This window comes from Haliaeetus leucocephalus, unplaced genomic scaffold (assembly GCF_000737465.1).
Source record: "Haliaeetus leucocephalus isolate CR32 unplaced genomic scaffold, Haliaeetus_leucocephalus-4.0 Scaffold168, whole genome shotgun sequence".
NCBI classification, from domain to species: Eukaryota; Metazoa; Chordata; class Aves; order Accipitriformes; family Accipitridae; genus Haliaeetus; species Haliaeetus leucocephalus.
Genome location: NW_010972604.1, coordinates 1690737 through 1712561, shown reverse-complemented (window position 1 = coordinate 1712561; position 21825 = coordinate 1690737). Strand labels below are relative to the sequence as shown.

General features: G+C 41.4%; 1 protein-coding gene across 10 annotated transcripts in view; it reads right to left on the bottom strand.

Moving 5' to 3' along the window:
* Positions 1-21825, bottom strand: part of MARCH8 (membrane-associated ring finger (C3HC4) 8, E3 ubiquitin protein ligase) — a 100812-nt gene that overhangs the window by 58052 nt on the left and 20935 nt on the right. For 3 of the 10 annotated variants that reach the window (XM_010563490.1, XM_010563498.1, XM_010563491.1), the window contains exons 2-4: positions 20963-21141; positions 6271-6312; positions 275-406 (exon numbers count right to left, since the gene is read on the bottom strand). In XM_010563490.1, coding sequence (XP_010561792.1) covers positions 275-406; positions 6271-6312; positions 20963-21058 — 270 coding nt within the window. In that variant the 5' untranslated portion in view covers positions 21059-21141. Of the gene's footprint in view, positions 1-274; positions 407-6270; positions 6313-6367; positions 6444-20962; positions 21142-21825 lie in introns of all 10 variants that reach the window. The other 7 variants (XM_010563496.1, XM_010563497.1, XM_010563500.1 and 4 more) reach the window with 5 other exon arrangements.

The window sequence follows — 21825 nt, the reverse complement described above, 5'->3', positions numbered from 1 at the left end:
CAAGTTCTCTCTCTGCTTTTAATCCCCAGCACCCTCAGAAGGTTCATATGAATGAAGGAAAGGTGCTTAAAAAAAAAAAAAGCAGCTTCACAATTAGGACTGAACAAAGTATAACACTAAAAGGGATCATTCACGTAGCACTCTAATGAGGAGCCTCTGCAGCAGCCTCTCTTGACAGGCTGCCCTGATGTATGTATTTATTTTGCAGGGCTTAATAGCATCCCTACAATGAACTGTAAAGCCAAGATACTCTGCTGACAAGGCATTCTCCTACCTGCAGCTTCATTTTCCAGCATGAATGCATGTGTGTATCCTCAGCGTAGCTTCCCCTGGTTGCATGACTCCTGTTATCCAGACTAAAGAGACGGAGCTGTGTAAGCAGAGCTGCTGATTGCCCTACATTTGCCTGCAGATGAAGAGAAAGAGTTGGTGCTGTACTTGCTCGGGCTTGTTTAAGCCCCCTAAATATAATACTAGTGTAGCTCAAACTAGACTAACTACTTCCTCCAGCTGATCCCAGTGAAAAGAGCTTGTGATGAATAATGCATGAGAGCTCCTATGAGCGCGCTCCATTGCTTGCAGCAGCTGATGTCCATCTCTCCCCCCTTCCCAAAAGCAACCCCTAGCAATTTTTGTGCTATGAAGCATAAAAATTCTCCCACTGTCCAAAGAGCAAGGAGCATGCCCCTCCCAGAGCCATTTTCTTTCCTCTACTCATTAGTCAAACCAACAGATCTGGCGATTTTCTTTTTTTTTAAAGATAAAAATCTATGCAGCTAGAAGTCAAAGAAAGCACAATAAGCACAGAGCCATATCTCTGGACTACACAATACTAGTAAATTCAGTTGCTTAGTAATTAATTTTTCTTATTCTTAAGGGCTGCGATGCAAGAGAAGCTGTATAAAGATGAACACTGAAGACAGAGAAAGAATGTGACAGACCAGAAAATAATACAGCACAAAGAAGGTAGAAAAAAATTGCTTGCTGTAGCTGGCAAGTTCAGTTGACTGTTTACAGAGAAAAGAGATTGCTTAGGAGAACTTAGTGGGCGGAAGAATATGGGGGATAAACTCACATGCTGCTTCTCTTGAGCAATAAATTCCACTATGTCAATACAACTTTGCAAGCTAACTACACAAATCACTTACTTTCAGATATTCTTTCAAAGAGCAAACAAACACAAGAGTAATTTGCAAGTACTTTATTTGCAAGTGCAATTACTCCAATAGGCAGGTGTCACTACACCCCACTGGCGGATTCAGTTCTATTTCTCAGAACTGTTTTGCTTTGATTTCATTGTTAGGTACACAACAAATTATTTGACATCTCTTTACCAGTTACCTGCTGCAATCTGTGTGACGTAGCCATCCAAACACAACTGACAAGGCTCTCACAAGCCATTAGTTTCCTGTAAAGGAAACATGGCTTTAATGTATCATTTACAGTGAGAGCGTGTGTGCAGCTTCCTAAATCCTGAACTGTGGCTCTTCAGTTTGGACATAACTCTAGACATCTCTGAGGTCATATTTCTCAGGTCACAACAAAACTCAGAGACAGTCCCTGCTTTCTACCCTCGCCTCAGGTGACTTACACAGAAAATGAGAGAGAGAAGGTGAAGACAACTGAGAGGGACCAAAAAGAAAGGGATATTCAACACATTAGAGTCACCTAGCACTCAGTCACAACTGGTTGTAACTTTTGAAGGACTCCTCTTTCACCTCTGCTAAGGGTGATCCTCCTGCAAGGATCAAAGCTAACCTTAGGACTCCCCAGATGACATTATCCAGACAGTTGCATTTATTGTCATGCTTTCCCTGGGACACCCTCTGACCTGAGGAATGCTATTACACACCACAAGGCAGAGGAGAGGATCTCCTTTCCCTTCAACTGCACTTTTTTCAGACCAACTCCGTCTTCTCACCCTCATCAGTTCCCTGCCACATCCACTTTTAAACTGAGGTTTTCATATGACTGCACCCCATTCAAAATTCAGCTTTACCAAAAAATGGCATGGTACAAATCTTGCAGCCAGGACCACTCTGTACATACTTTGTTTCTCATGTTCTCTCTCTCACTCATGGGCAGGACAACATCCTAAGCTAGATGGACCTTTTGTTTCATCCATCACAGCTGGTCCCATATGCTGAGCACTCTGCATAACTCACTGTTTCTCCCTCCCCCCAGGCTGAATATTCATTTTTAAAAAGGAAAAGTCCAATACAAAATCAAATCCACACAAACATTATCAGATCCATAACAAAGGCTATGGAAATATTTCATTTATCAATATCCTATGGATAAACTTCAAGGAGGCAAAGGTTCTTAACATTTTAAAACCAGGGCCTTAAAGTCTTCCTCCAGCTCCTCCATCATGATTTTAGAAATGGGAACCAAGAAGGTTCCAGAGAATTAGCTGGGCTGCCCAAAGTGAGAAGGCAGGGGCTCTGCATAAACCCAGCCTTGTACACCATGAACTATAAGGTAAGGAATCGGGTTGAACATGACAGATGCAGGAGGACTACTTTATAGAGAGATCTTGTGTTTCTGCAAAGGAAGCCAAGAGGACTACACCTTGTCAGAGGAAACATAATCATATGGCATACTCAGATTCTACACTGTAAACAAACAGTGGCAGATTAAACATCTCAAGTGAATCATTTAGAGTGCAACACACTTAATAGTTTTGAAACAAGGTATGTTATATTCATTTCTATACAACTGACTTAATTCCAGAAACCCCAGCAAATAGTAAATAATAAACTGCACGATTAGCTCTATCAGCAGCAGGGTTCAAAACTCACCTCAGCCTTGTCATACCAGATGAGCTCTGATTAAACAACAGAATAGTCTTCCCTCTCCGTGTGCAGACTCTTGCACATCCTCAGAGCGGTGTCTGGTTTTGGTTCATATGGGACTACGGCGAACAAGCACTTTGCAAACAAAATTTCTGCCTTAGCTGAACCTGGGCAACTGCACTGCTATGAATTCACTCTCCAGATGTTTTCTTTCATATCTGGAAGATAGTGTTGAATTCTGAGATTTTTTTTTTTTTCCAGAGGCTCTAACTCTGAGACTAATGGTAATGAATTGCTGGAGGGGAGGAGGACAATCTGCCATGAACACACATTTGTAAGGCTTTATATACAGGGAAGTATGTATCTAGGGTCAGTTAAGAACTTCATATAGCCCTTTGGATATTTACCCTTTTCCTCTTAGTACTTCAGGAGGTTAGGTCAAAAGTTATGAAGGTTGGTTTCTAAATTCAGTGGGTGTATTAATACCATTACGAAGAATTATGCAAACACAGCAAGCTGGAAGAGAAATCCGGTTTAATTACATTCTGCACCAGCATTACGCCAATGGACTCTCAGCAGAACTATGTCTGCACTTGGCCCGCGGGACTACTCCCATGACACCAGGTGTTATGAGTAAGTTTCTGGGAGAAGCGAACCAGAACACAAACAGATGTGCATAAGAGTAATTAAACGCTTTTTATTATTTTAGACAGTTCTCTCCGTTGGGTATTCAATTTAAAACATAACATGAGAGAATTAAAGCTTATCTGCCTTCTAAAAAAGGGCCTTCATAGGGATTTAAATTAAAAAAAAAAAGTGTTATCCTAACTTTTTAAAGAATAATGAACTCAATTGGTTTCTGAATCCATGCGTTCATTTAATGTAGCATACGAAGTTTGTGTTTCTTAAAACCTTAGCATCTGAAATGGGATTTGCACTAAAAATCTGACTGTCCATTTAAAAACACCCGCCCATACACAAATCCCCCAGGTTCACGTATCACACCTTCAGAGAAAAAAACATTGGAAACATGGATATTGGAAGTCTAAAGCCACATGGCAAACAACTCCAAAGTGACATGAGTTCACGGATTTTTTAAAGTGACATGCAATATTTGACTACTTTGGGTTAACACACTCTTGAGTCTTGTATCCCAAAAATAAAGCAAATTTTTTTCTCAAATATTAAATATTTGATTATTTAATCAAACATCGGAATTTAACGAATATGTTCATTCTTATGTTTATGAGGCTAAAAAGAGCAGTTTAAAAATTAAAGGCATTCTGCTGAACAGCTTTATATTTCATTTAAAATGAACAGCATTTTGTAGCATTCTCCTGCATGCCTGAACAATCATGTTGCCACCGTAAAAGGAGGATACGCAGGAGAGGCCTCACCACAGCAAGAACTGTGCATAGCAAAATCATCTTTCATTCATGTGCACTTATTAGGTGAAACTTGAAATAATGTGTGTGGCGTCAGCTCACAGACACATCACTTTATTACATGCTTATGCTAGGGGCCAAGCTGAATCACTTTGGTTAAGTATTTAGCTACTGGCTGGCCAGTTAATTTTACAGTCAAATTTTGTACAGTCTATTTAGTTTCTCCCATTTTTAAATAACTGCAACCTCCTGGGGAAATTCTCTAGTAGACCATCTGCTCGTTTCCTATAAATCCTCCTTTCAGACCTTACGCAAATTTCCGAGCTGCCAATCAGAACTTCTTTGATGTCTGGGTGAAAAAAACCCAACTATTCTGACCTAAAACCTGCAGTACAAAAAGATGAGTTTTCCCCTGGTCAGTTAAATAAAGATAGCAAAGCAGGTCATTTCTCTGCTGTGCATCTCAAGCAGCAGATACACCCTCAGTGGGATGAGCACTTATGGTCCTCCCTGTCCACAGGTTAGGAAAGGACAGTCATGATCCAGGGACAATTTATCTCACATTTTTAGCTTGTTATATTCTCTCTCAAGTTTCTGCGTGCCCAAGCACGTTCTTTGCAGCCATCTGAGTTGGCACTGCCTGGGAACAGCTGATGGACATTCCCCAGGTCTAACCCCAAAGGAGGGCGGATGGAAGGAAGAACCAATTTGGATGGCAAAAGCCTAATGGGAGAAAGACGGAATAAGGAGATGTTAAACACCAAGCAGCGTTTCCTGTCTGTGAATTTGTATAATCATGCTTGTGCAAGTGCTGCACTGCTCTTCTCTGGCTTGTGAAACACTGCAGGCTGCACAGATCCAATGTTACACCAGACTTCTTCCAAACAAACAAGGCTGCAGGGAATTTCAGCAATCAGGAACACACTGAGGGAGCTAACAGACTTTGATCCAGCAGATGTTTCTCCAAGCCCATGTGAATTTCACAGTGGAAAAAAGAAGTGAAGACTTTAAATCTATTTTTGATGAAATTAGCACCAGTATCCAAATTCTGTACCAAGCCTTAACAAATACCACATAACATCCCCTGCTTCCATGAAATAGGCAGAAAGATAGCAGTACCTGCAGGTAGGAGCTGACTTTGGCTGCTGCCTGTGCCCAATTCAAATACTTGTCACTGCAACAGTAAATTCACAATGCTGCAAAGCAATATAATGGTGCTTACTCAAGTACTGTCAGTGTCACTAATGCACCTACAAGAGTGGGGTATAACAATATGGCCTGAAGAATTTTTCCAAAAAAGCATTAAAAGATTGATTGCAGAAAAAACAAAATAAAACAGACCCACAGAAAGCACTTCAGACTAGAGAAAATTGGGTGATTGAACAGAAAATGAAAATGCCAAGCAACTAAGGGGCATATTGAGCTTCCTAAAGGGTTTTATTTCCCCTCACATCTACAGTTTGGCTCTTTGTTCTGCTTTTGGCCTCAGAAAATATAGCTGAGTTCAGAATAGTGGATTGTACAGAAGTTCTCCCCAACAAAACTGCACATACAGGAACTAGTTAAGACACTTTCACAAACATTTGAGAAATCTAAGAAAAAAAGTAAAAACCAGAACTTTGTTATAAAGAGGAACTGTAAACAGCTTCCTCAGAATTTCCTAAAAAAAAAAAAAAGGCAAAAAACATGATCAGATTCAAAACTTGCAACAGCTAAACCCCACCTAAATATTGCACTAGAAGAATTCACCAGAAAGGGTGCAACCGACATGGGGGTCAGGGCTCTGTGTTAAACAGGCCCAAAATTTCTGGTTATAAACCAGAACCTCAGACTTTACACTTACTTCTGTCTTAATGACTGAACTGAAGAACAGCAGAGCCATAAATATGGGTTGATCTCATCTGCCTTCCTTCACTCTGGAATCCACTGAGAATTGTGTGTGCCTCGGCTAGGTTTGCTCCAGGTAGCCAGACAGAAGTCAGTCTCAAAAAAGGACTTCAACAATCTACTACTTGTGTTCCAGCTGGTTACCCCCACATCATCCTTGGGGACAGACAGCACAGGGACACCAGAGCATGCTGCTGAATTACCCGTGGTGGACATGTCAGCAGAGGGACCACGGCGGACATTTTCTGGAAAAGGATAAATTGTGAGAGTGCATTTCAGAGCCAGCCAGAGGAAAGATACCTGGGTTTTGCTGGATGAGGTCCTGGGGAATGGCACTTTTAATGTAGTTCCTTTAAATGAGTAGCTGTAGCACCAGCTGTAAGGAGAGGTCAAAGAGAAGTCTTTAACGAACTGCAGGGCTCTCATAATGATTAGCTACCTGCTAGGTGCTTTACAGGTGGGCTTGTATCCCAAAGGTCAGACTGAAACCAACCAAAATGATAAAACATTCAGACCCAGATATCAGAACTCCTGAAAGCAAATATTTGGATCTGGAGATGATGCCTACCACATTCAATACATGTTCCTGATCTCTCCTGGGGACAGTGGGAGGATTCCTGGCAGTTCGGAGGCAGACCAGTGGGGCCAGGCAGAGGCTAAAACTGGGAACGCTTTCAAGAGATAAGCACCTGCCACCAGTCCTACTCAGTGTGAGACTGGGTGGACTGGGGGGAGTTCAAAATGCTCATAAACCTAGGAGGAACAGCAGTGCTCTCTGCTGTATCTACATTCAAAAGGAAAGAGGGGTTTATAGATCATAAGGGGACAAAAATAGAACAAAACAGCATGGCATGGACACAATACAGCCAGAACTGAAGCTTTGAGGGGGACAACGCAGCCCAGCTACCCAGGATTTAGCTTTCTTCCTAGCTGCATTGAAGGGGAAGGCCCAGTTTCCCATGGAAACTGCAAGCTCCCTTACTTCAGTCAGTTCATTCCAGTAACCATTAGAAAGCATCTTTCAAAATGGCATTATTTATTCAGGCTCCAAACCACACAGAACAAACGGTGTAAAAGAAGGCCCTAATACCTGGGTGCGTTATGCACTCCCGAAATTCTCCCCGCTAACTCTTGCGGAAGAAACATCCCTCACACCAGCTGAGCTCAGGATGCGACTGGAAGAAAGTGCTGTCTTGCAGCAGACATGCTCACCTCATCTGTGGTTGTTTTTTTTTTTTGCCAGCCTATTGTCTCCTATTAACATTTCCCTAGTAGTCTGTTTTAGCTCACCAGAACTCCCACCCTTACTATGTCTGATATGGTGGACTGTTCCCTTTTATTTCTTTTCCCAAATGTTTCCGTCTAAAAATGGAACAAACAATACCAATAGAAAACACGTTAAATGGTGAAGACCCGACTCCTGAGAGATCTGAAGTTGGCCTTGTCAACAGAGAATCAAATGAAGATGTTCCTGCTGGTTCCACAAGATCAGTGCTGAGCCAGGCATTACTCAATATTTTCAATAATCATCTGGAAATGAATTTAAAAAAAACAACATAGGAAAGTCACTGCCAGTTACATTTACAGGTGACACAAAGCTTAGCAGGGTGGTAAAAATGATGAGGCTTACAGCCACTTCACAGACACTGAGCATCTGAAATTGATCTGGGGGAAAAAAAAAGAAACAACAAAAGAACACCTGTACTCAAACTGCATTTTATTTTCACCAAATCGAAGTGCCACAGGCTGTAACCACAAGTTATACAGGCTTCAGCCTATAAAGCAGGAGTACAGTAAAGGATTTAGGAAGTTGCAGTGAAGTGACAATTGGAGATGAGAACCTGAATGGGGTTAGAGGACAGGATCAATGCCATTCACCCTTGCATTATAGCAAGTAGAGATCAAAAGTCCAGCACTGCCAAGGCAGGTCCTGGAGAACTGAGGGGAGACAACAACTGTAACACCACCAAAACCCTAAAAGCAAAAGCGGCACGGCTTGCCTTGTAATTAAGACACTTGCATTTCCAGTGTCGCAATCTTTCCTTTCAAATAGAAGGAGAGGGGGCTGAACGGGATCTCTTTCCATCCCTCACTCCCCCCAAACATTTTCAAGGCTGTAGGAAACACCCTACTGGGAGAGATTCAAGAATTTTATCTGTAAATTTATCTAAAAAGTGGATGACCTAACTTGTTTGTAACACACTGATAGGTCCAAAAGCACAATTTAAGAGCCTGTTTCAATTAATGAAGAAAGGATTCACCAACAACTAGCAGCTGGGAGCTGAAGCCAGAAAACCTCAGAATTAAAAAATAAAAAATAGAAGTTGGGTGTGGTTTCTGTAAACTGTGATGGTGGTTGGCACGGAAACAAACTACCAAGTAAGAAGATTTACCCTTCATCTTCAAGTCAAGGCTGGAGGCTGAAGTGCCTCTTCCAAATACCATGAATTATGGGTTCAGTGTATGTTGCACCTAGTTACCCCTGTAACACAGGTCATTACAAGTCAGATGTGGCCATCCCTGCTGGCCTTCAACATCACAAACTTCAAAGGACTCATTAAAATAAATGAAGCCATTCTCAACCAGACTGATGGGACAGGGTATGGGGGTGGGAGGTGCTGCTTTTATGCTGCTGACTTCAGTTAGGAACCAAGACAATCAGCCCTTTATTACCAGTGCCTAGAAATATATGAATATATATTTATTTTAGGTAGCTGTGTTCTGCTTTGCATATTAAAAAATTACATACAAAATAGCTGCCCCCCCTTTTTTTTTAAATTTAATCTGTACTCCAACATGCCTTCCCCTCTTCCGCATGACTTTTGTCATTGTATGATGATACAGATTTTTTTACTTTGCTATTTGAAGCAATATAAGCCAAATAGTCAAGGTTTTCATATTAATCACAGAAGAGAACCAGTTCAGTTCTATTCCCAGCTGCAAGGGGAGAGGGTTTCTTGTATTAGTTTAAGCACAAATTAACACTGGCAGTACCCAGTGGCCCTAATTTGCAAATGTTTCTGCTAAGTACCCTAGTGCTTCCCTTTTAAGTGCTTAACTTAAAATAGCTATGGTTTAAAGTTTACGGGCCAGGTATCCAGTAGCTGTGCTTCCCTTTTCCCAAATGTCCCAACCTTGGTGTCTGAATTTTGGGGTCACTTCCACATTTCTGCCTGTGGATGTTTCAGTAACTCCAGTGTCTCTGGAGTACCTGATGCTTGTCAGCAGCCAAAGGGGAAGTTGCACTGCAGCATTTCATGCAGAATGAAGCTGTTTAACTGCTGTTACATTAACCAGCTTAGGGAAATTAAGATGCAAAAATTAGTGAATGTTTCACTTGGTTGCATACGAGCCTGCCTTGCAATCTTTACCCAAATAATGTGCTTTCAGCCATCTTCATTACAGTAAACATAACTAAAGAGGACTGCAGGGGAAAAAAAAAACCCAGACAACAAACAACTCTTTCTTACTCGCTGGGATCAATCAAATGATTTCACTGTTGTTACGCATAAAAACTGAAACAACAAAAAAAAATCACGTAACCCACTTGCTGAGGGAAACGTATGGTGATGTTTCAAACTTAACTATCCAGAAACCACCTCCTCTGGCATCTACTGCTTGGGAATAGTTACTAGAAATAGACAGGCAGATGATTGCCAGAAAAAAAAACTTTACAACTGACATGGGGTTCATGCATCCAGTCAGAGCTGACTAAAACATTTCCTGTTCTGAAACTTTCCGTTCAGGAAAAGTTACCGCTATGTGTTACAAGACTGTTCCCTGACTGCTTTAAAGGAAAAATGAAAACCAATTGATTATTTGGTATTCAAAAGAGCCAGAAGCAGCCCCTACAACTTTTAAACCATCTTTTTTAGGCTCCTCTCTCTAAATCCTAGGAAAAGGACAATCTCATACTTCTTTTAAGAATCTGATGCCAATCCATAATTCTGAATGATCAACATGTGGTCTTGGCATTTAAAAAATAGTATAAGGAGAGAAAAGAAAAGCTAAAGAAGAAAGAACCCAAGTATTGTAGACAAGTTACTTCCATGGGCTGTATGGTAAAGTCTGGCATCAACATATACTACAGAGGTGATAGGACACAACTTCTCTTGTGTGACATCTATCCATGTCGGGCCTCAGAGGACTTACAGACATGCCTACTTTTATCTGCTCTGGAAAGACTGTACTGAACTATAGAACTACAACTTTCCATTGTGTAAAACCGCTCCTCAAATACTACAAGTAAAACAGAGATCTGCCTCTTGTTTCTAGCAAGCATCTTTTCCTCTATTTAAGAGAGGTTAGCATTCCCCCCCCCCGGGAAGCACAAATCTAGCATGGGAGATGCTTCACAATAGCTCAAACTTGATAGCCACCTCTGAAATGAGTCCTGGTACTGGCTGAAAAGCTGTCCTGAAATAGCATGAAAATAAGAAGGGACAGCATGGGGTGCCATTCTTCTAACTAATTTATTGTTTTCCTAGTGACAAAGTACAGAAGAAAGGATAGTATATTGGCTCAGAAAATCCTTAACCTGCCTCCACATAGTTTTGTGGTATAACATAGGCCAGTTTTTAAAGTCCATTTTTGACAGCTCTATAGAAACTAATTAATTAAATGGCTAATACAAAGCTCCACTAGCAGAAGAAAGATCAACTACTTTGTTGCAAAAGATTTCTGTGACTAAGGTAAGTTTAAGGAAAAAAATCCATGCCTGACTATATCAGTGTACATGCTTCTACTGCACACAACCTCTCCCTTCCGCACTCATGTCTTCACCAGCCTCATAAATCAGGTACGCTTTAATCACACTTTCAGGAATTACAGCCAACTAATCAGCATCCTTAGGAGCCATGATCTCAGGTGTGCTGGGGTGTTTCTAATATTTGTTCTGGGTTCTCACTTCCTTGTACACTCAAGCCTACTACATCTGTTGCTGAAATGTCCCCTAGCCTGGCCTTGCTGGTTGAGGTCACCTCTCTTTTGATCTACCATCACAGCTGTGCAGCATTCACAACTCAGTCCTCAACATCTACTAGTTCACCACTGCAACTGCGAGACTATACGTTTAAAAGTGCACCTGAACTAAGAATAGCATCTCAAGGATTTCTTCCACCTCCTCTGTTCTGCGCTTCCTATCTACTAACATCACCCACTGCTATTTATATAGTTGGCTGTGCATCTCAAGCCTGTTACACATATTAGCTAACGTGAACAATCCTCCTGATACAACCATGCAGACAAAGGAACTGAAGCGTGAAGCTGTTAAAGTGGTGACTGCCAGCACACGAGCTGGAGAGGCAGACCTGGAAGATACTGAGTGGCATACACACAGCTGGACACTGGTGTCGGAGGAAGGCAGGGATCCCCAGGAGAGGCTCCCACTCAGTGTCAACGTTAAGGGTGCTGGGAAGTACTGCCTTACACAGCAACGGGATAATCCTGGCTTGCAGGGAGGCATCAGGTGCCTCTTCACTCCAACCTTCTTCTTGCGGTCTTAACCTCTAGGTTGGGAAAGAAATTTGGTACGTCCTGGAGCGCTAGACCACCTCTTGGATAAATGAAGTGTGTATGTGTGGGTGATAGTATTTAATTATGTGGTTATATACTGTTGCCTCACTTCCTGGGCATACTGAAGCTTGTCCCAGAAGGTTGGGACAAAGGGAGGGTAAACACAATACTGTTACAAACAACACTACATAAATATAGTAACGTTCACTGAAATTAGCTGACGTGCCACATAAATCCACTTTCTTTGTGGAAAGATCAACATGTCTGTTAAAGCTGTAGCTATCTCGCACAGACAATTCTGCATGAAGACAGTTGCTAGTAATGTATAAACCTAGAATATGACCTCTGCAGTAAAAGTTAAACCTGCAATCAGAAGAATGAATGAATGAATTGAAAGACTCTAAACACATGGTTCTGGTACTTTCCTCCCCATTGACAAGATCTCTGTGTTTGTTTACAATAAGAATGTGATACAGAGGGGTTACAAAACCACAACAGAATCACAAACAAAAGACAGCTCTCAGTCCTAGCTCTGTAGACTGGACTATATACTCTCAAACGTTACAGCATATTATCTAAAGGAAAAAGATTTGGCACAAACAATGTGCTAAAGAGCCATTAAATAAGGAACAGAACATACACAATTTTTTTTTCTTTCTTTTTTCCTTGAAGAATGGGCTTGAAGGTGAAAGCAAAGGCAAAAGAAGTCTTTTGGCTTTTATATGAAGATATTGTAGATCTCTAAGGTTTCATCTCATATTGGAAGCACATGAGTCAAGAACAGGTAACAACTACAAATGTTTGCTTATAAGCTAATTCAAGAACATCAAGCAGCAAGTAATTTTTCACACCTAAAGCAATTTAGAGTGTACTTTAAAGATAAAAATGGAGCCAAATATTCCTCCAAAACCCCCACAGGGTCACTGAGATTTTAAGTACGATATACTTAACTAAATGAACACAACCTCACACTAGTTCCAGTTAACAGAGAGTGAATTTGACTTGAGACAAAGAAATCTGATTGACTTCTTAGAGATAAATAGCCATAAATAATTCTATGTCTGTGAGATCTAGAGTAGTGATTTTCCAAGGTATAAGTACTTCAGAGTAGGAAATGCAATTACCCTTCAAGGCAGTAAGGCACACTGGAAATCTGTGTCTCCAAATCCAGCTTTGATATAGACTCAATAAGTTACACAAAAAATTTAGATGTACATCCCGTCTCTTTACTATAAAGTCCCTGAACAACCTAAGCTACAAACTTATTACTGAAAATGTTGTAATGTTAAAACTATACCAAAAACTGTTTCCATGCTCATAGAATTGGAGTATATGAATGTCTGTGCTAAACATGCATGCTTGCAGTTACAGTGACAGATGCATAATATGTGTGCAAAGCATTTAGTGACATGGTCCCAGACTCTTGCCTCCAGGAACACCATAGATGCTGCACCCCTGAAGAACATGGTGGATACACACAGCATTCGCTTAGCACAGGGGTTAAGCCAAATGCTGCAGACGTGAGGACAGCCCTCTCCCTGATCCACACAGCCACCTGTTGTTAGGTCCACAAGGAATCAGAGGCAGTCTACATTCAAGCATATGAAAAAATTATAAATGGGCCGCTTTTACTCATTTGCATCAACATCAAAGTAGTGCTTATTTACAGGAAGAGACAATTGCATTGTAAATAAACTTAAACCTCCACAAATAGGTGATCCCATTCTTCCCTTTGTCTTTGAAGATGTCAAAATTCAGTATCTGACTCCTAGAAAATGAAATTCTGAATTTCAGGTACTGACCTCATGGAACAAACGTTTGGGTTTGTTCAGTAATAAAAGTGTGCTTTGATTTGTGGCTATCATGAAAAATCTCCATAAGCAACTTCCTAAAACAGGAGCAATATCTGCTACCAAAGAAAAACATGTTTAGTAGCAGATAAGAGACCATCACTTCTGGGACCAAGAGAAACTGACTGGATCCCAAAGGTGGATTTTGTTTCTAGGTGTGAGGACTATGACTCAGAAGGCTGTAAACCCAAGAGCTTAGATTTCAGCAAAGCACGGAGGAGCAACTTCTGAAGAATAACTTCCCTCCGCCCCTGTCAAGAATTCTTCATAAATGGCATAAGGCCAAGCAGAATTACCTAAGTTCAGGGGTGCAAATCTAAGCCTATATATAACTTCTGAGAAGTTAAACCTTTAAACCGCTGGGGTGCAGGGTTTAAAAGGAAGTCAGCAACTTGAAAGCTAAACGCAGTTTTAAAAACTCTAAAGTTCAGGTACTTTAAGGGTATCACACCACAGCATGCCTTCCTGGCAGAATTGTTAGTCTTTGTTCTTCTCTCAAAAAAACCCTAAACAAAACCAAAAAAAGCCCAAAACAACCCAAACCCCAACCTACTCTAAGTATTTCACCAGGCAAAGAAACACACCTGTCTGAAAGAGCAAACCAACAAAGTCACTCACTACGCATCAACTTGTGAGGCAAAATATCCTACAGGAGCAAAAAACCCTGTACTTCTGGCGTCTCTCATTTACAGAAATTACCTTTAATTAACAAAGAACTTTAAAAATCAGTTTACAGGAACTTGACAGCATCACTTTAAGGAAACAGTATAGCCACTGGGTGATGAAAATCACTGCAAAGTACTATCAGGGCCTTGACTCATGTCTTTGTGGAGCTGCAATGATTTCAGTGTCACTGTGCACCAACACAAATACTTATATGCACATACAGCTCACTGTGAGATCATGGCTGACACACACCTCTCACTAGCAAGCAAACAAGCAAGCATGCTTTTGCCAGGGAAGAAAAAACATAAACTCTGCAATCACGAGGTCAGATCCAGGGCTCCCTTTACGGAAAACTGTTGCACATTAACATACACGAGAAACATCAACAGACTTGCAAAACACCACCACCAAAACATACCTGGCTATCACATAATTAAACAGCACCAGCACTTCTTTTAGAAAATTGTAATTTTCAAAGAATGACTCTCAGCTTGTTCAAGTGAGCTGCTAGTGAAAGCCAGACAGAGATTGTGTTAATACCAGAGAGGTGGTTTAAAAATTCAGGTTAAAGCAACAGCTACAGATCATAATAATTAACTCTAAGTTTCTGGTCTTGAGACACCAAAGCAAGGAGTTCACATGCAATAAGCTGACAAAAATCAAAACAGAGATTGTATATAAATGAATCTGATTACAAGCAAATGGCAAAACCAAAGTTTCTACTCTGAAGAATCACTACATAAAATAAAATTCTGCTGCTGTATCAACATGTTAGTTTTTGTAATGTTTACTGAATTTTTAAAATAAAGGGTTTTCTCCTCTTTTCCTTCAAATCCCTTTTAGAAACCACTTTCCACAGTTTGCCTTTCATAATTCATCTCCACTCAGAAGCCATCTGCTCTTTTCCTCACACACACATGTTGTACACACTCCAAGACAAACACAATGCAGAATCAAACAGCGTGATCCAACTTTTTTTTGTTAGGACTGCTCCAGCAGGAGCAGCTCCCTCCCATCCTGTTCCCTCCCTCCCTCTTCCTGCCTCCTCTCTTCACCCTTCAGCCAGGGTTTGCTGGGAAGCACCGTGCTCTAGCTTCCAAGAGGGGCTCAAGAGGACCAGCTTCCCATCCTGCACTCAAGCACAAAAAGAACAGAACGGATTTGGGAAGGTCACAGCATTTTGCACGTTCACCACGACTGAGATCAAGCGATGCCTACCTGCATGAGGAAGACCCCTCTGCTGTCCACACACCCCATGCCCACCACGACCTGCAGCAGAGCTTTGGGCCGGCTCAGCAGAACCGCCTGCAGAGTGGGACTTGGCAAAGCAGTCATCTCAAAGGATCTAGTGACAAACACTTCTAGTGCTCAGCTTTTATCCATATACCTGAAGCCCTTTACAAGGCTAGTCAACAGTGCTAGCCCTCTTTCACAGATGGGAAGAAGGATAGCACAGGCACCCAAGGGACTTGCCCAACACTGTCTAGCAGGGCAGTAAGAGACAAACAAATCCCAAATTCCAGACCACTGGTTTAATCCAGGGCTGGCTGCACTCTGTGTGCTTCTTGCCAGTTTCCCCAGTACCACACAGAAGGGGGGGTTAGTGGTGCTCTTGCCAGGAACACGTGGGAGAGAAGAAAGCCCTGAAGTCGGCAAGGGGCAGGAATGGTGGCAACTGCCTGTATTGGCACCACACTGCCCATGGGGAGAAGGCAGGCAGGCAAGGGCAGAAGGAGCACCTCAGGCACTCACACCACTGCCAGATGCCAAGATGTTTATAGGAGTAAAGAAATAGGCAATGCCCTGTGAGAGCATGTTCGCAGGGGTACCTGACAGCAACTGCAAGGTGCCATGCCCAGGAAGGGTTTGATGCAAGTAACAGTTAACTTGTCTTGACAAGCACAAGAACAACTCTCCTAATAACCAAATGGAGAGATCACAAGCAGGGTGGTGTTCAAGTGTGTACAAATGCACCCGTGGAGAAAAGAGATGCGTTTGGCGTGAAGCAGTTTCTCAAGCAATTTTCCTATTTATTTAGTGCTCCTCACTAGACTGTTTACCTGCTAAAGGTAATAGGAATGGGAGTATGTTCAGGCACCTGCTCCTACACAGACATGTACTAAAATGTCTGTTTTAGCACAGAAATCAGCCATAGAAATACCACACTCTTAGCACGACAGCATCGCTGAGGGATACAATTCGGAAGGATGTTACAATGGTCTCAGTCATCTGGTGTATTCTCAAATGACGAGGTCTGGGAAATATTCCTACCTGCTCCCACACTGCAGAAATGACAGCATTTTCACTGCAGCTCTTCAGGGGTGCTTCCGTCACAGGTTGTCTGCTCTGTCAAAAAACTGTCTAACTGCTACTTTTTAGAAAGTCAGAAGCATGACATCAACTTTTTCTGAGAAATGCTTTATGATCCGCTGAAAAACACGCCAAGTAAAAGCCCAGATTTGAATTGTCAGGAAAGGACTTTTCCATTCCCACTCTGAGGCTAAGGCTACAAGCAGTACAGCAGGAGACATTCTGCTTCCCATGGAAGAGTTACAGGACACTCAGACAAAAATTCTTCCATAGCTAACCAGCTTCTATACAAAGCAAATTTAATAAAGGAAAAATGCCAGGCCCAGTGTTAATATACAACATAGCTACACATAAGCACACAAATCTCAGTATAAAAATAATAAGGGGTGGAATTCTCAAAGGATTTGCAGCATGGCTGCTTAATGAGTGATTTGGTTCAATGGGGAAGCAAAATCAAACACACAGAGCCTTAAAAAAAGCCTGAGTATTTGGATCAAGTTCAGACAGTCAGAGCCCACATTCACAGCTCAAAGTCCGAAAAGTGAATGGAAAAGGTCAGAGAGTGCTTCTGTATCTGTGCTACTGATGTATGACTAAAAATTCTTGCAAGTGCATCTATTGCTTTTTTTCTTCTTCTTCAAGGAAGTCCTGCTTTTCCAGTAAGACATGGCTTGTTTGAATCAATAGGCCATAATGCCTTTGCTGTTATAGGATGCAAGAGATCATTAAGAAGGCAGAAGAAATTTAGCAAGATGCAGCACAATGTACTTCTCTCACCATAATTTCATCCAGACAAATTAGGTGGTCATAGTATCTCCAAGATGACAGCTTTGAGAAACACCTGGAGATGTTTGAGATGATCATAGCATCTCTGCTGAGCCCATAGCAGCCAGTAATACTACACAGCACTTGGAAGACAAGAAGGTAGTTCCTCTAGAGCAGAGGACAGAAGGGAGCTTCGGGCGATCAAGTGGAATTAGCAAGTTTATATTTGACTAGAACATTCATTTGCTTGTGTGACAAATGGTACATGATCTTTGATGACAACTCAGTATTGCTTCCCAGGTGCAGGCCATTGAGAAGAGTGAGCACTGCGCAGCCAAAATGACTTGCACCAACACCTCATGATCTCTGGTTCAAACACTGATCCCGCCCATCCCTGATCCGCTTATGAGATCTGCAGAGATCATAGCACAGTAGAGCATGGTTGGGAAGTTACACATTTTTAGAAGAGCAGTGTAAAAGCTATTGCTCAGGGAGCTTCACCCACTGCAGTAACATTTACTAAGAACTTGCGGTACACATCAGCCCCCTTCAACAAGTGAGGCACAAAGCCCTCAAATAGGCAATGCTGTAGCAGAACAAAACCAGAGCAACACCTCAATCACATGCCAGCATGGGTTCCTCATTTCCAGTCCAAATCCTGAGAGCCAGTAGCTTTTGGATACATTGGGAAACATGGTTGCCAGCTGTTGCTGTTACCCACCAAACAGAAGCGGGGGTGGGGGGGTGGGGTAGGGGGGGTGTAGCATCTCACAAACAATAAGAGCGACTCTCCCTTAAATCAGGTAAGTATGAAGCTATTCCTAGTGAAGGATAAGTAAGAAGCTAATGATGGTTATTAATAGCCCTTAAAGCTAACAGTTCATGTGAGTTAAATGCAAGATTAATAATCCCTTTATGACCTTCACCATTTTTACTAGGGAAATGGACAAAGTTTCATGAAAGACTGCTGTTAACCACAGTTTTCAACTATTTTAAATCTTTAAAATTACACTAACCTAAATCAGAATCTACCAGGATCTGCTATTTATACATATCACTGAGGACTTAAAACAGAAATGGTAGACAAGAGCTTTGCCTTTTACCACCTCTTCAAAGTCAGTAGATTTTTGCCCAAGACTTCCACAGGTATTGAATCTACATGTTAATCTGCTATGAGGCATGCCTAGGGACTATAGAACACCCAATGTGAAAAACTGGGTTGTAATGATAAAGGTGGTAAGAATTTCTTGCTGTTCTTCACTGTTAGTCACAAATCATTAGCCCAGAAAACCTGCTCTTGTAGCAAGGAAAACTATTACTAAAACCAGTCAAGCCTTAGCCTGAAATACAAGAGCCACATCTTGACCAGAAGCGTGAAAGAGAAGAAATAGTAAGAGATCTAACTGTTCAGCTTAAGAATTTTTCCTCTGCACCTCTGCTACAAATGTGGATAATTAAACACATCCACAATCGCAAAAGATAACAGAACAGGATAGAAAGCATCTTCCTTCTGGGGAATAGGACAAACACTGACTTTTCACAGACTGGCAAAGTTCTCTTTCTAGGCACATAGGTACTTCATTTTCTGCTGCTGTGCTTCTTGAGCCTTTCCTCTGAAGGACTTCTTACAATGCAGGATGCAGGTACAGACAAGCCAAAGGTCTAGTTTGAAACAGCACAAACAAAAGCAAGACAAAATTTCATCTGCTACTTGACATTCTACCTTTATTCACCTTGGCTTTAGCCAGAGCTTGGTAATAAACAGGGGAGATATGTACATCGAATCTGCTCAATCTACAAAGCACACACCTGGCAACACACTTCGTCTAAGAACACAGCCTGGTATTACAAAGCAAACCTATATATTTATCTTTGAAGTAGTAATATTGGTTTTGATTGTGGTTTAGGGGTTGTTTGATTTTGTTCAGATTGGCAAGTGGCTTTGTACAACTCAATACATTTTAAGACCACAGTGTACATGGTTGTTTGAGGTACTTACTGTTCTTCCTATGCAGAAAAGGTAAGGGGTGTTTCTATTACATAGTAAAGGTAAGGTAAGAAAATCATGGCACTTGAATCAAACTGTGAAATGTTGCACTTGTTCCTGAAAAACTATTATATGTTTTTGCAGAAATCCATCAGAACTGTGTCTAGGCCATCCACAACATGAAGAAATAACTGCGAGCTGTGTTGCATAATGGAAAGTTATGCAACTGAAGTATGAAAATACTGAAGTAACACTTACTTTGTACTGAAGATACAAAACAGAATTGTAAATGCCTTCTTTCTCAGTTTTACCTACTGTCCTTCTTTTGTACAACAGATGTTACCTAGGGCACAGTTAGTTTCTATATGGGAGGGGGACCAACGGGAAGAAACAGCAGAGCCCTCTTAACCTAGAGAGCTGCCCAGACAGTGACTACGTGTGACAGGTGGGAAGTGAGAGATTCCAGCAGACTCCTGAGACAAGGTGCTTTATGGATTTAGAGCACCTCATCTGTGAAGATAACTTCTTGCCTAGTCCTGGCAACCAAAAGCAGCAGCATGACAGCCTAATTAATTACTAGTTTAAGAATCCAAAGGGCTAGAATCCATTTTAAGATGTTACTAAGGAGAGAACTCCAAAAAACCAACAACGGGACAATTTATTTTTACTGACTCACTGGTGACTTTGGGAGGTGCAATTTGGACAGCTGACAGGTGAGAAGGTTAGTCAGGCAGATGATCCTAACACATCAGAAGTAATTTCTTTTATCCTACCCAGAGTTACTCTTAATGAATCCCTTTCTGTAACATGACAGTGCCTTTCCAGTCCCTTACACTTAAGCTGCGCCCTAACTGTAATCAGTATCACCCTAGATCTCCTCAGAATTAATCACTGCTGAGCAGTCCACAAAACAAGCCCTGCAGTTGTACCATAATGTAAATGTTCTCTTGACCTGATTTTATGTTAGAGTAAAGCTAAAAACCACAAAGAGGTTTCTGTGGAACTGACAGATAATGTAAAATTCAATGCAGTACAGCATACACTAAAGCATGATGCACACTGAGGTCTTTGGGCTGGATCAGACACATAGTCCAGGGGTAAATAAGGTTGACACATGAAGACTAGACATAGTATGTCATTAAAAATTGGTAAGTAGCCTATTAATTAGATTCTAATAGACTTATAATCATTAGATACTTCAGATATTTTTGTATTTCAGTTCTCATTAGTACCACAACAAGACCTCAAAATTACTCCATTCACACACATGCTCCCAAGTTAAGAATACAAATAGTTATCTCCAGAAAACAGCACAGTAAGTATACACATGGGTGTGTATTTTCTTCCTTGTGATATTCCAGTCAATACGAACCACAACATGGCTACTAGATGCTGCCAAGAGCAAAGGAAAACAGGATGCATGGCTGCATATAGGGGTTCATACCCCATACTATTTTTCTTTTAGAAAGGTAAAGTACACCTTTAACAGCTTCCATGACAATGGTACTAGACCCATCATATGAAATCCCTACCTGCCTTGAATTCTTATCCAAAATAGAAAAGTCGTAGCTTGCATTTTGCAAAAGTTACTCAACAACAATTTCTAGAATTTTGCAGGTAGCTGCTTTAAAATAGCAAATATGAGAATAAAGAGATAATTCGGTAACATTCATCTTCACTAAAAGCAGCAGTCATGCAAGGAGTTGGGGCTTTGAAACACAATCAGGTAGGTCTGATTTGATAACCCCTATCATTTTATACTTACATAACTTCCTGTGAAAAATCAAGCATATCTGACAATACCTGTTCCTCTTTTTCTTTGGTCTTGCTCCTGGAGACTCTGGAAGAGGTAACATCCTGAGCTGGAATGACAGAGATTTGATGCAGTGGCATGTTCATCACACCGCCTTGTTTGGTCCTATCATTTACAGGAAGGAGGCTTGAAGGCAGTGCTCATTCGGTGCCATTGTCAGGCCTTGCACCTAAAAAATAAAAATATTAGATGATGTTTAAGTAGCTCAAAATGCAATTATTTCTAAACTAAAGCTAAGCCTTCAATTGGACCAAGATGCACCTCTTATTTTCCCCTCCAGATTCTGAACAGGAGGGAGTTTCGTGCACTGGCTGGGTGAGAAACGACACAGGAGTTTTAAAGAACTAGAACTAGACAGGTCAGAGCACAATTCATGCAAATGAATGAATAAATAAATTATCAACCAGTTCTGAAAGTGGTTCAAGAGCAGAGCCAGAGGGCAGGGGTCACATGTGAGTCTACGTGGATAGAGAGGAGGAGGAAGAGCAGCTCTCCAAGCGGAGCAGCAGGTGCATGCTACCTGGAGGTGCAGAGAGCAAAGCTCGTGCAAGGAGTTTCCCAGACTGCCAGACCCACCACACTGGATCAAACTGCCTCAGGCATCATCCTGAATCAGGCTGAATGCTGAAGCTTTGGTTAAAAACAGTCAGTATACTGCATTTGGCTCCTGTCATTCATATAAACACGTACCAGCTGGCAATAGGAAGATGCATCATGTGAGCTATTCCCTTCTTAAGGCTATTAGTGAATAATATAATCAAAACCTCTTGCTAGGAATCAGGAATCCACTGGACTAGACACACTTTATCCTTCTTTTACTAATACAACAGGGAAGCATTACACATAGGAAAGA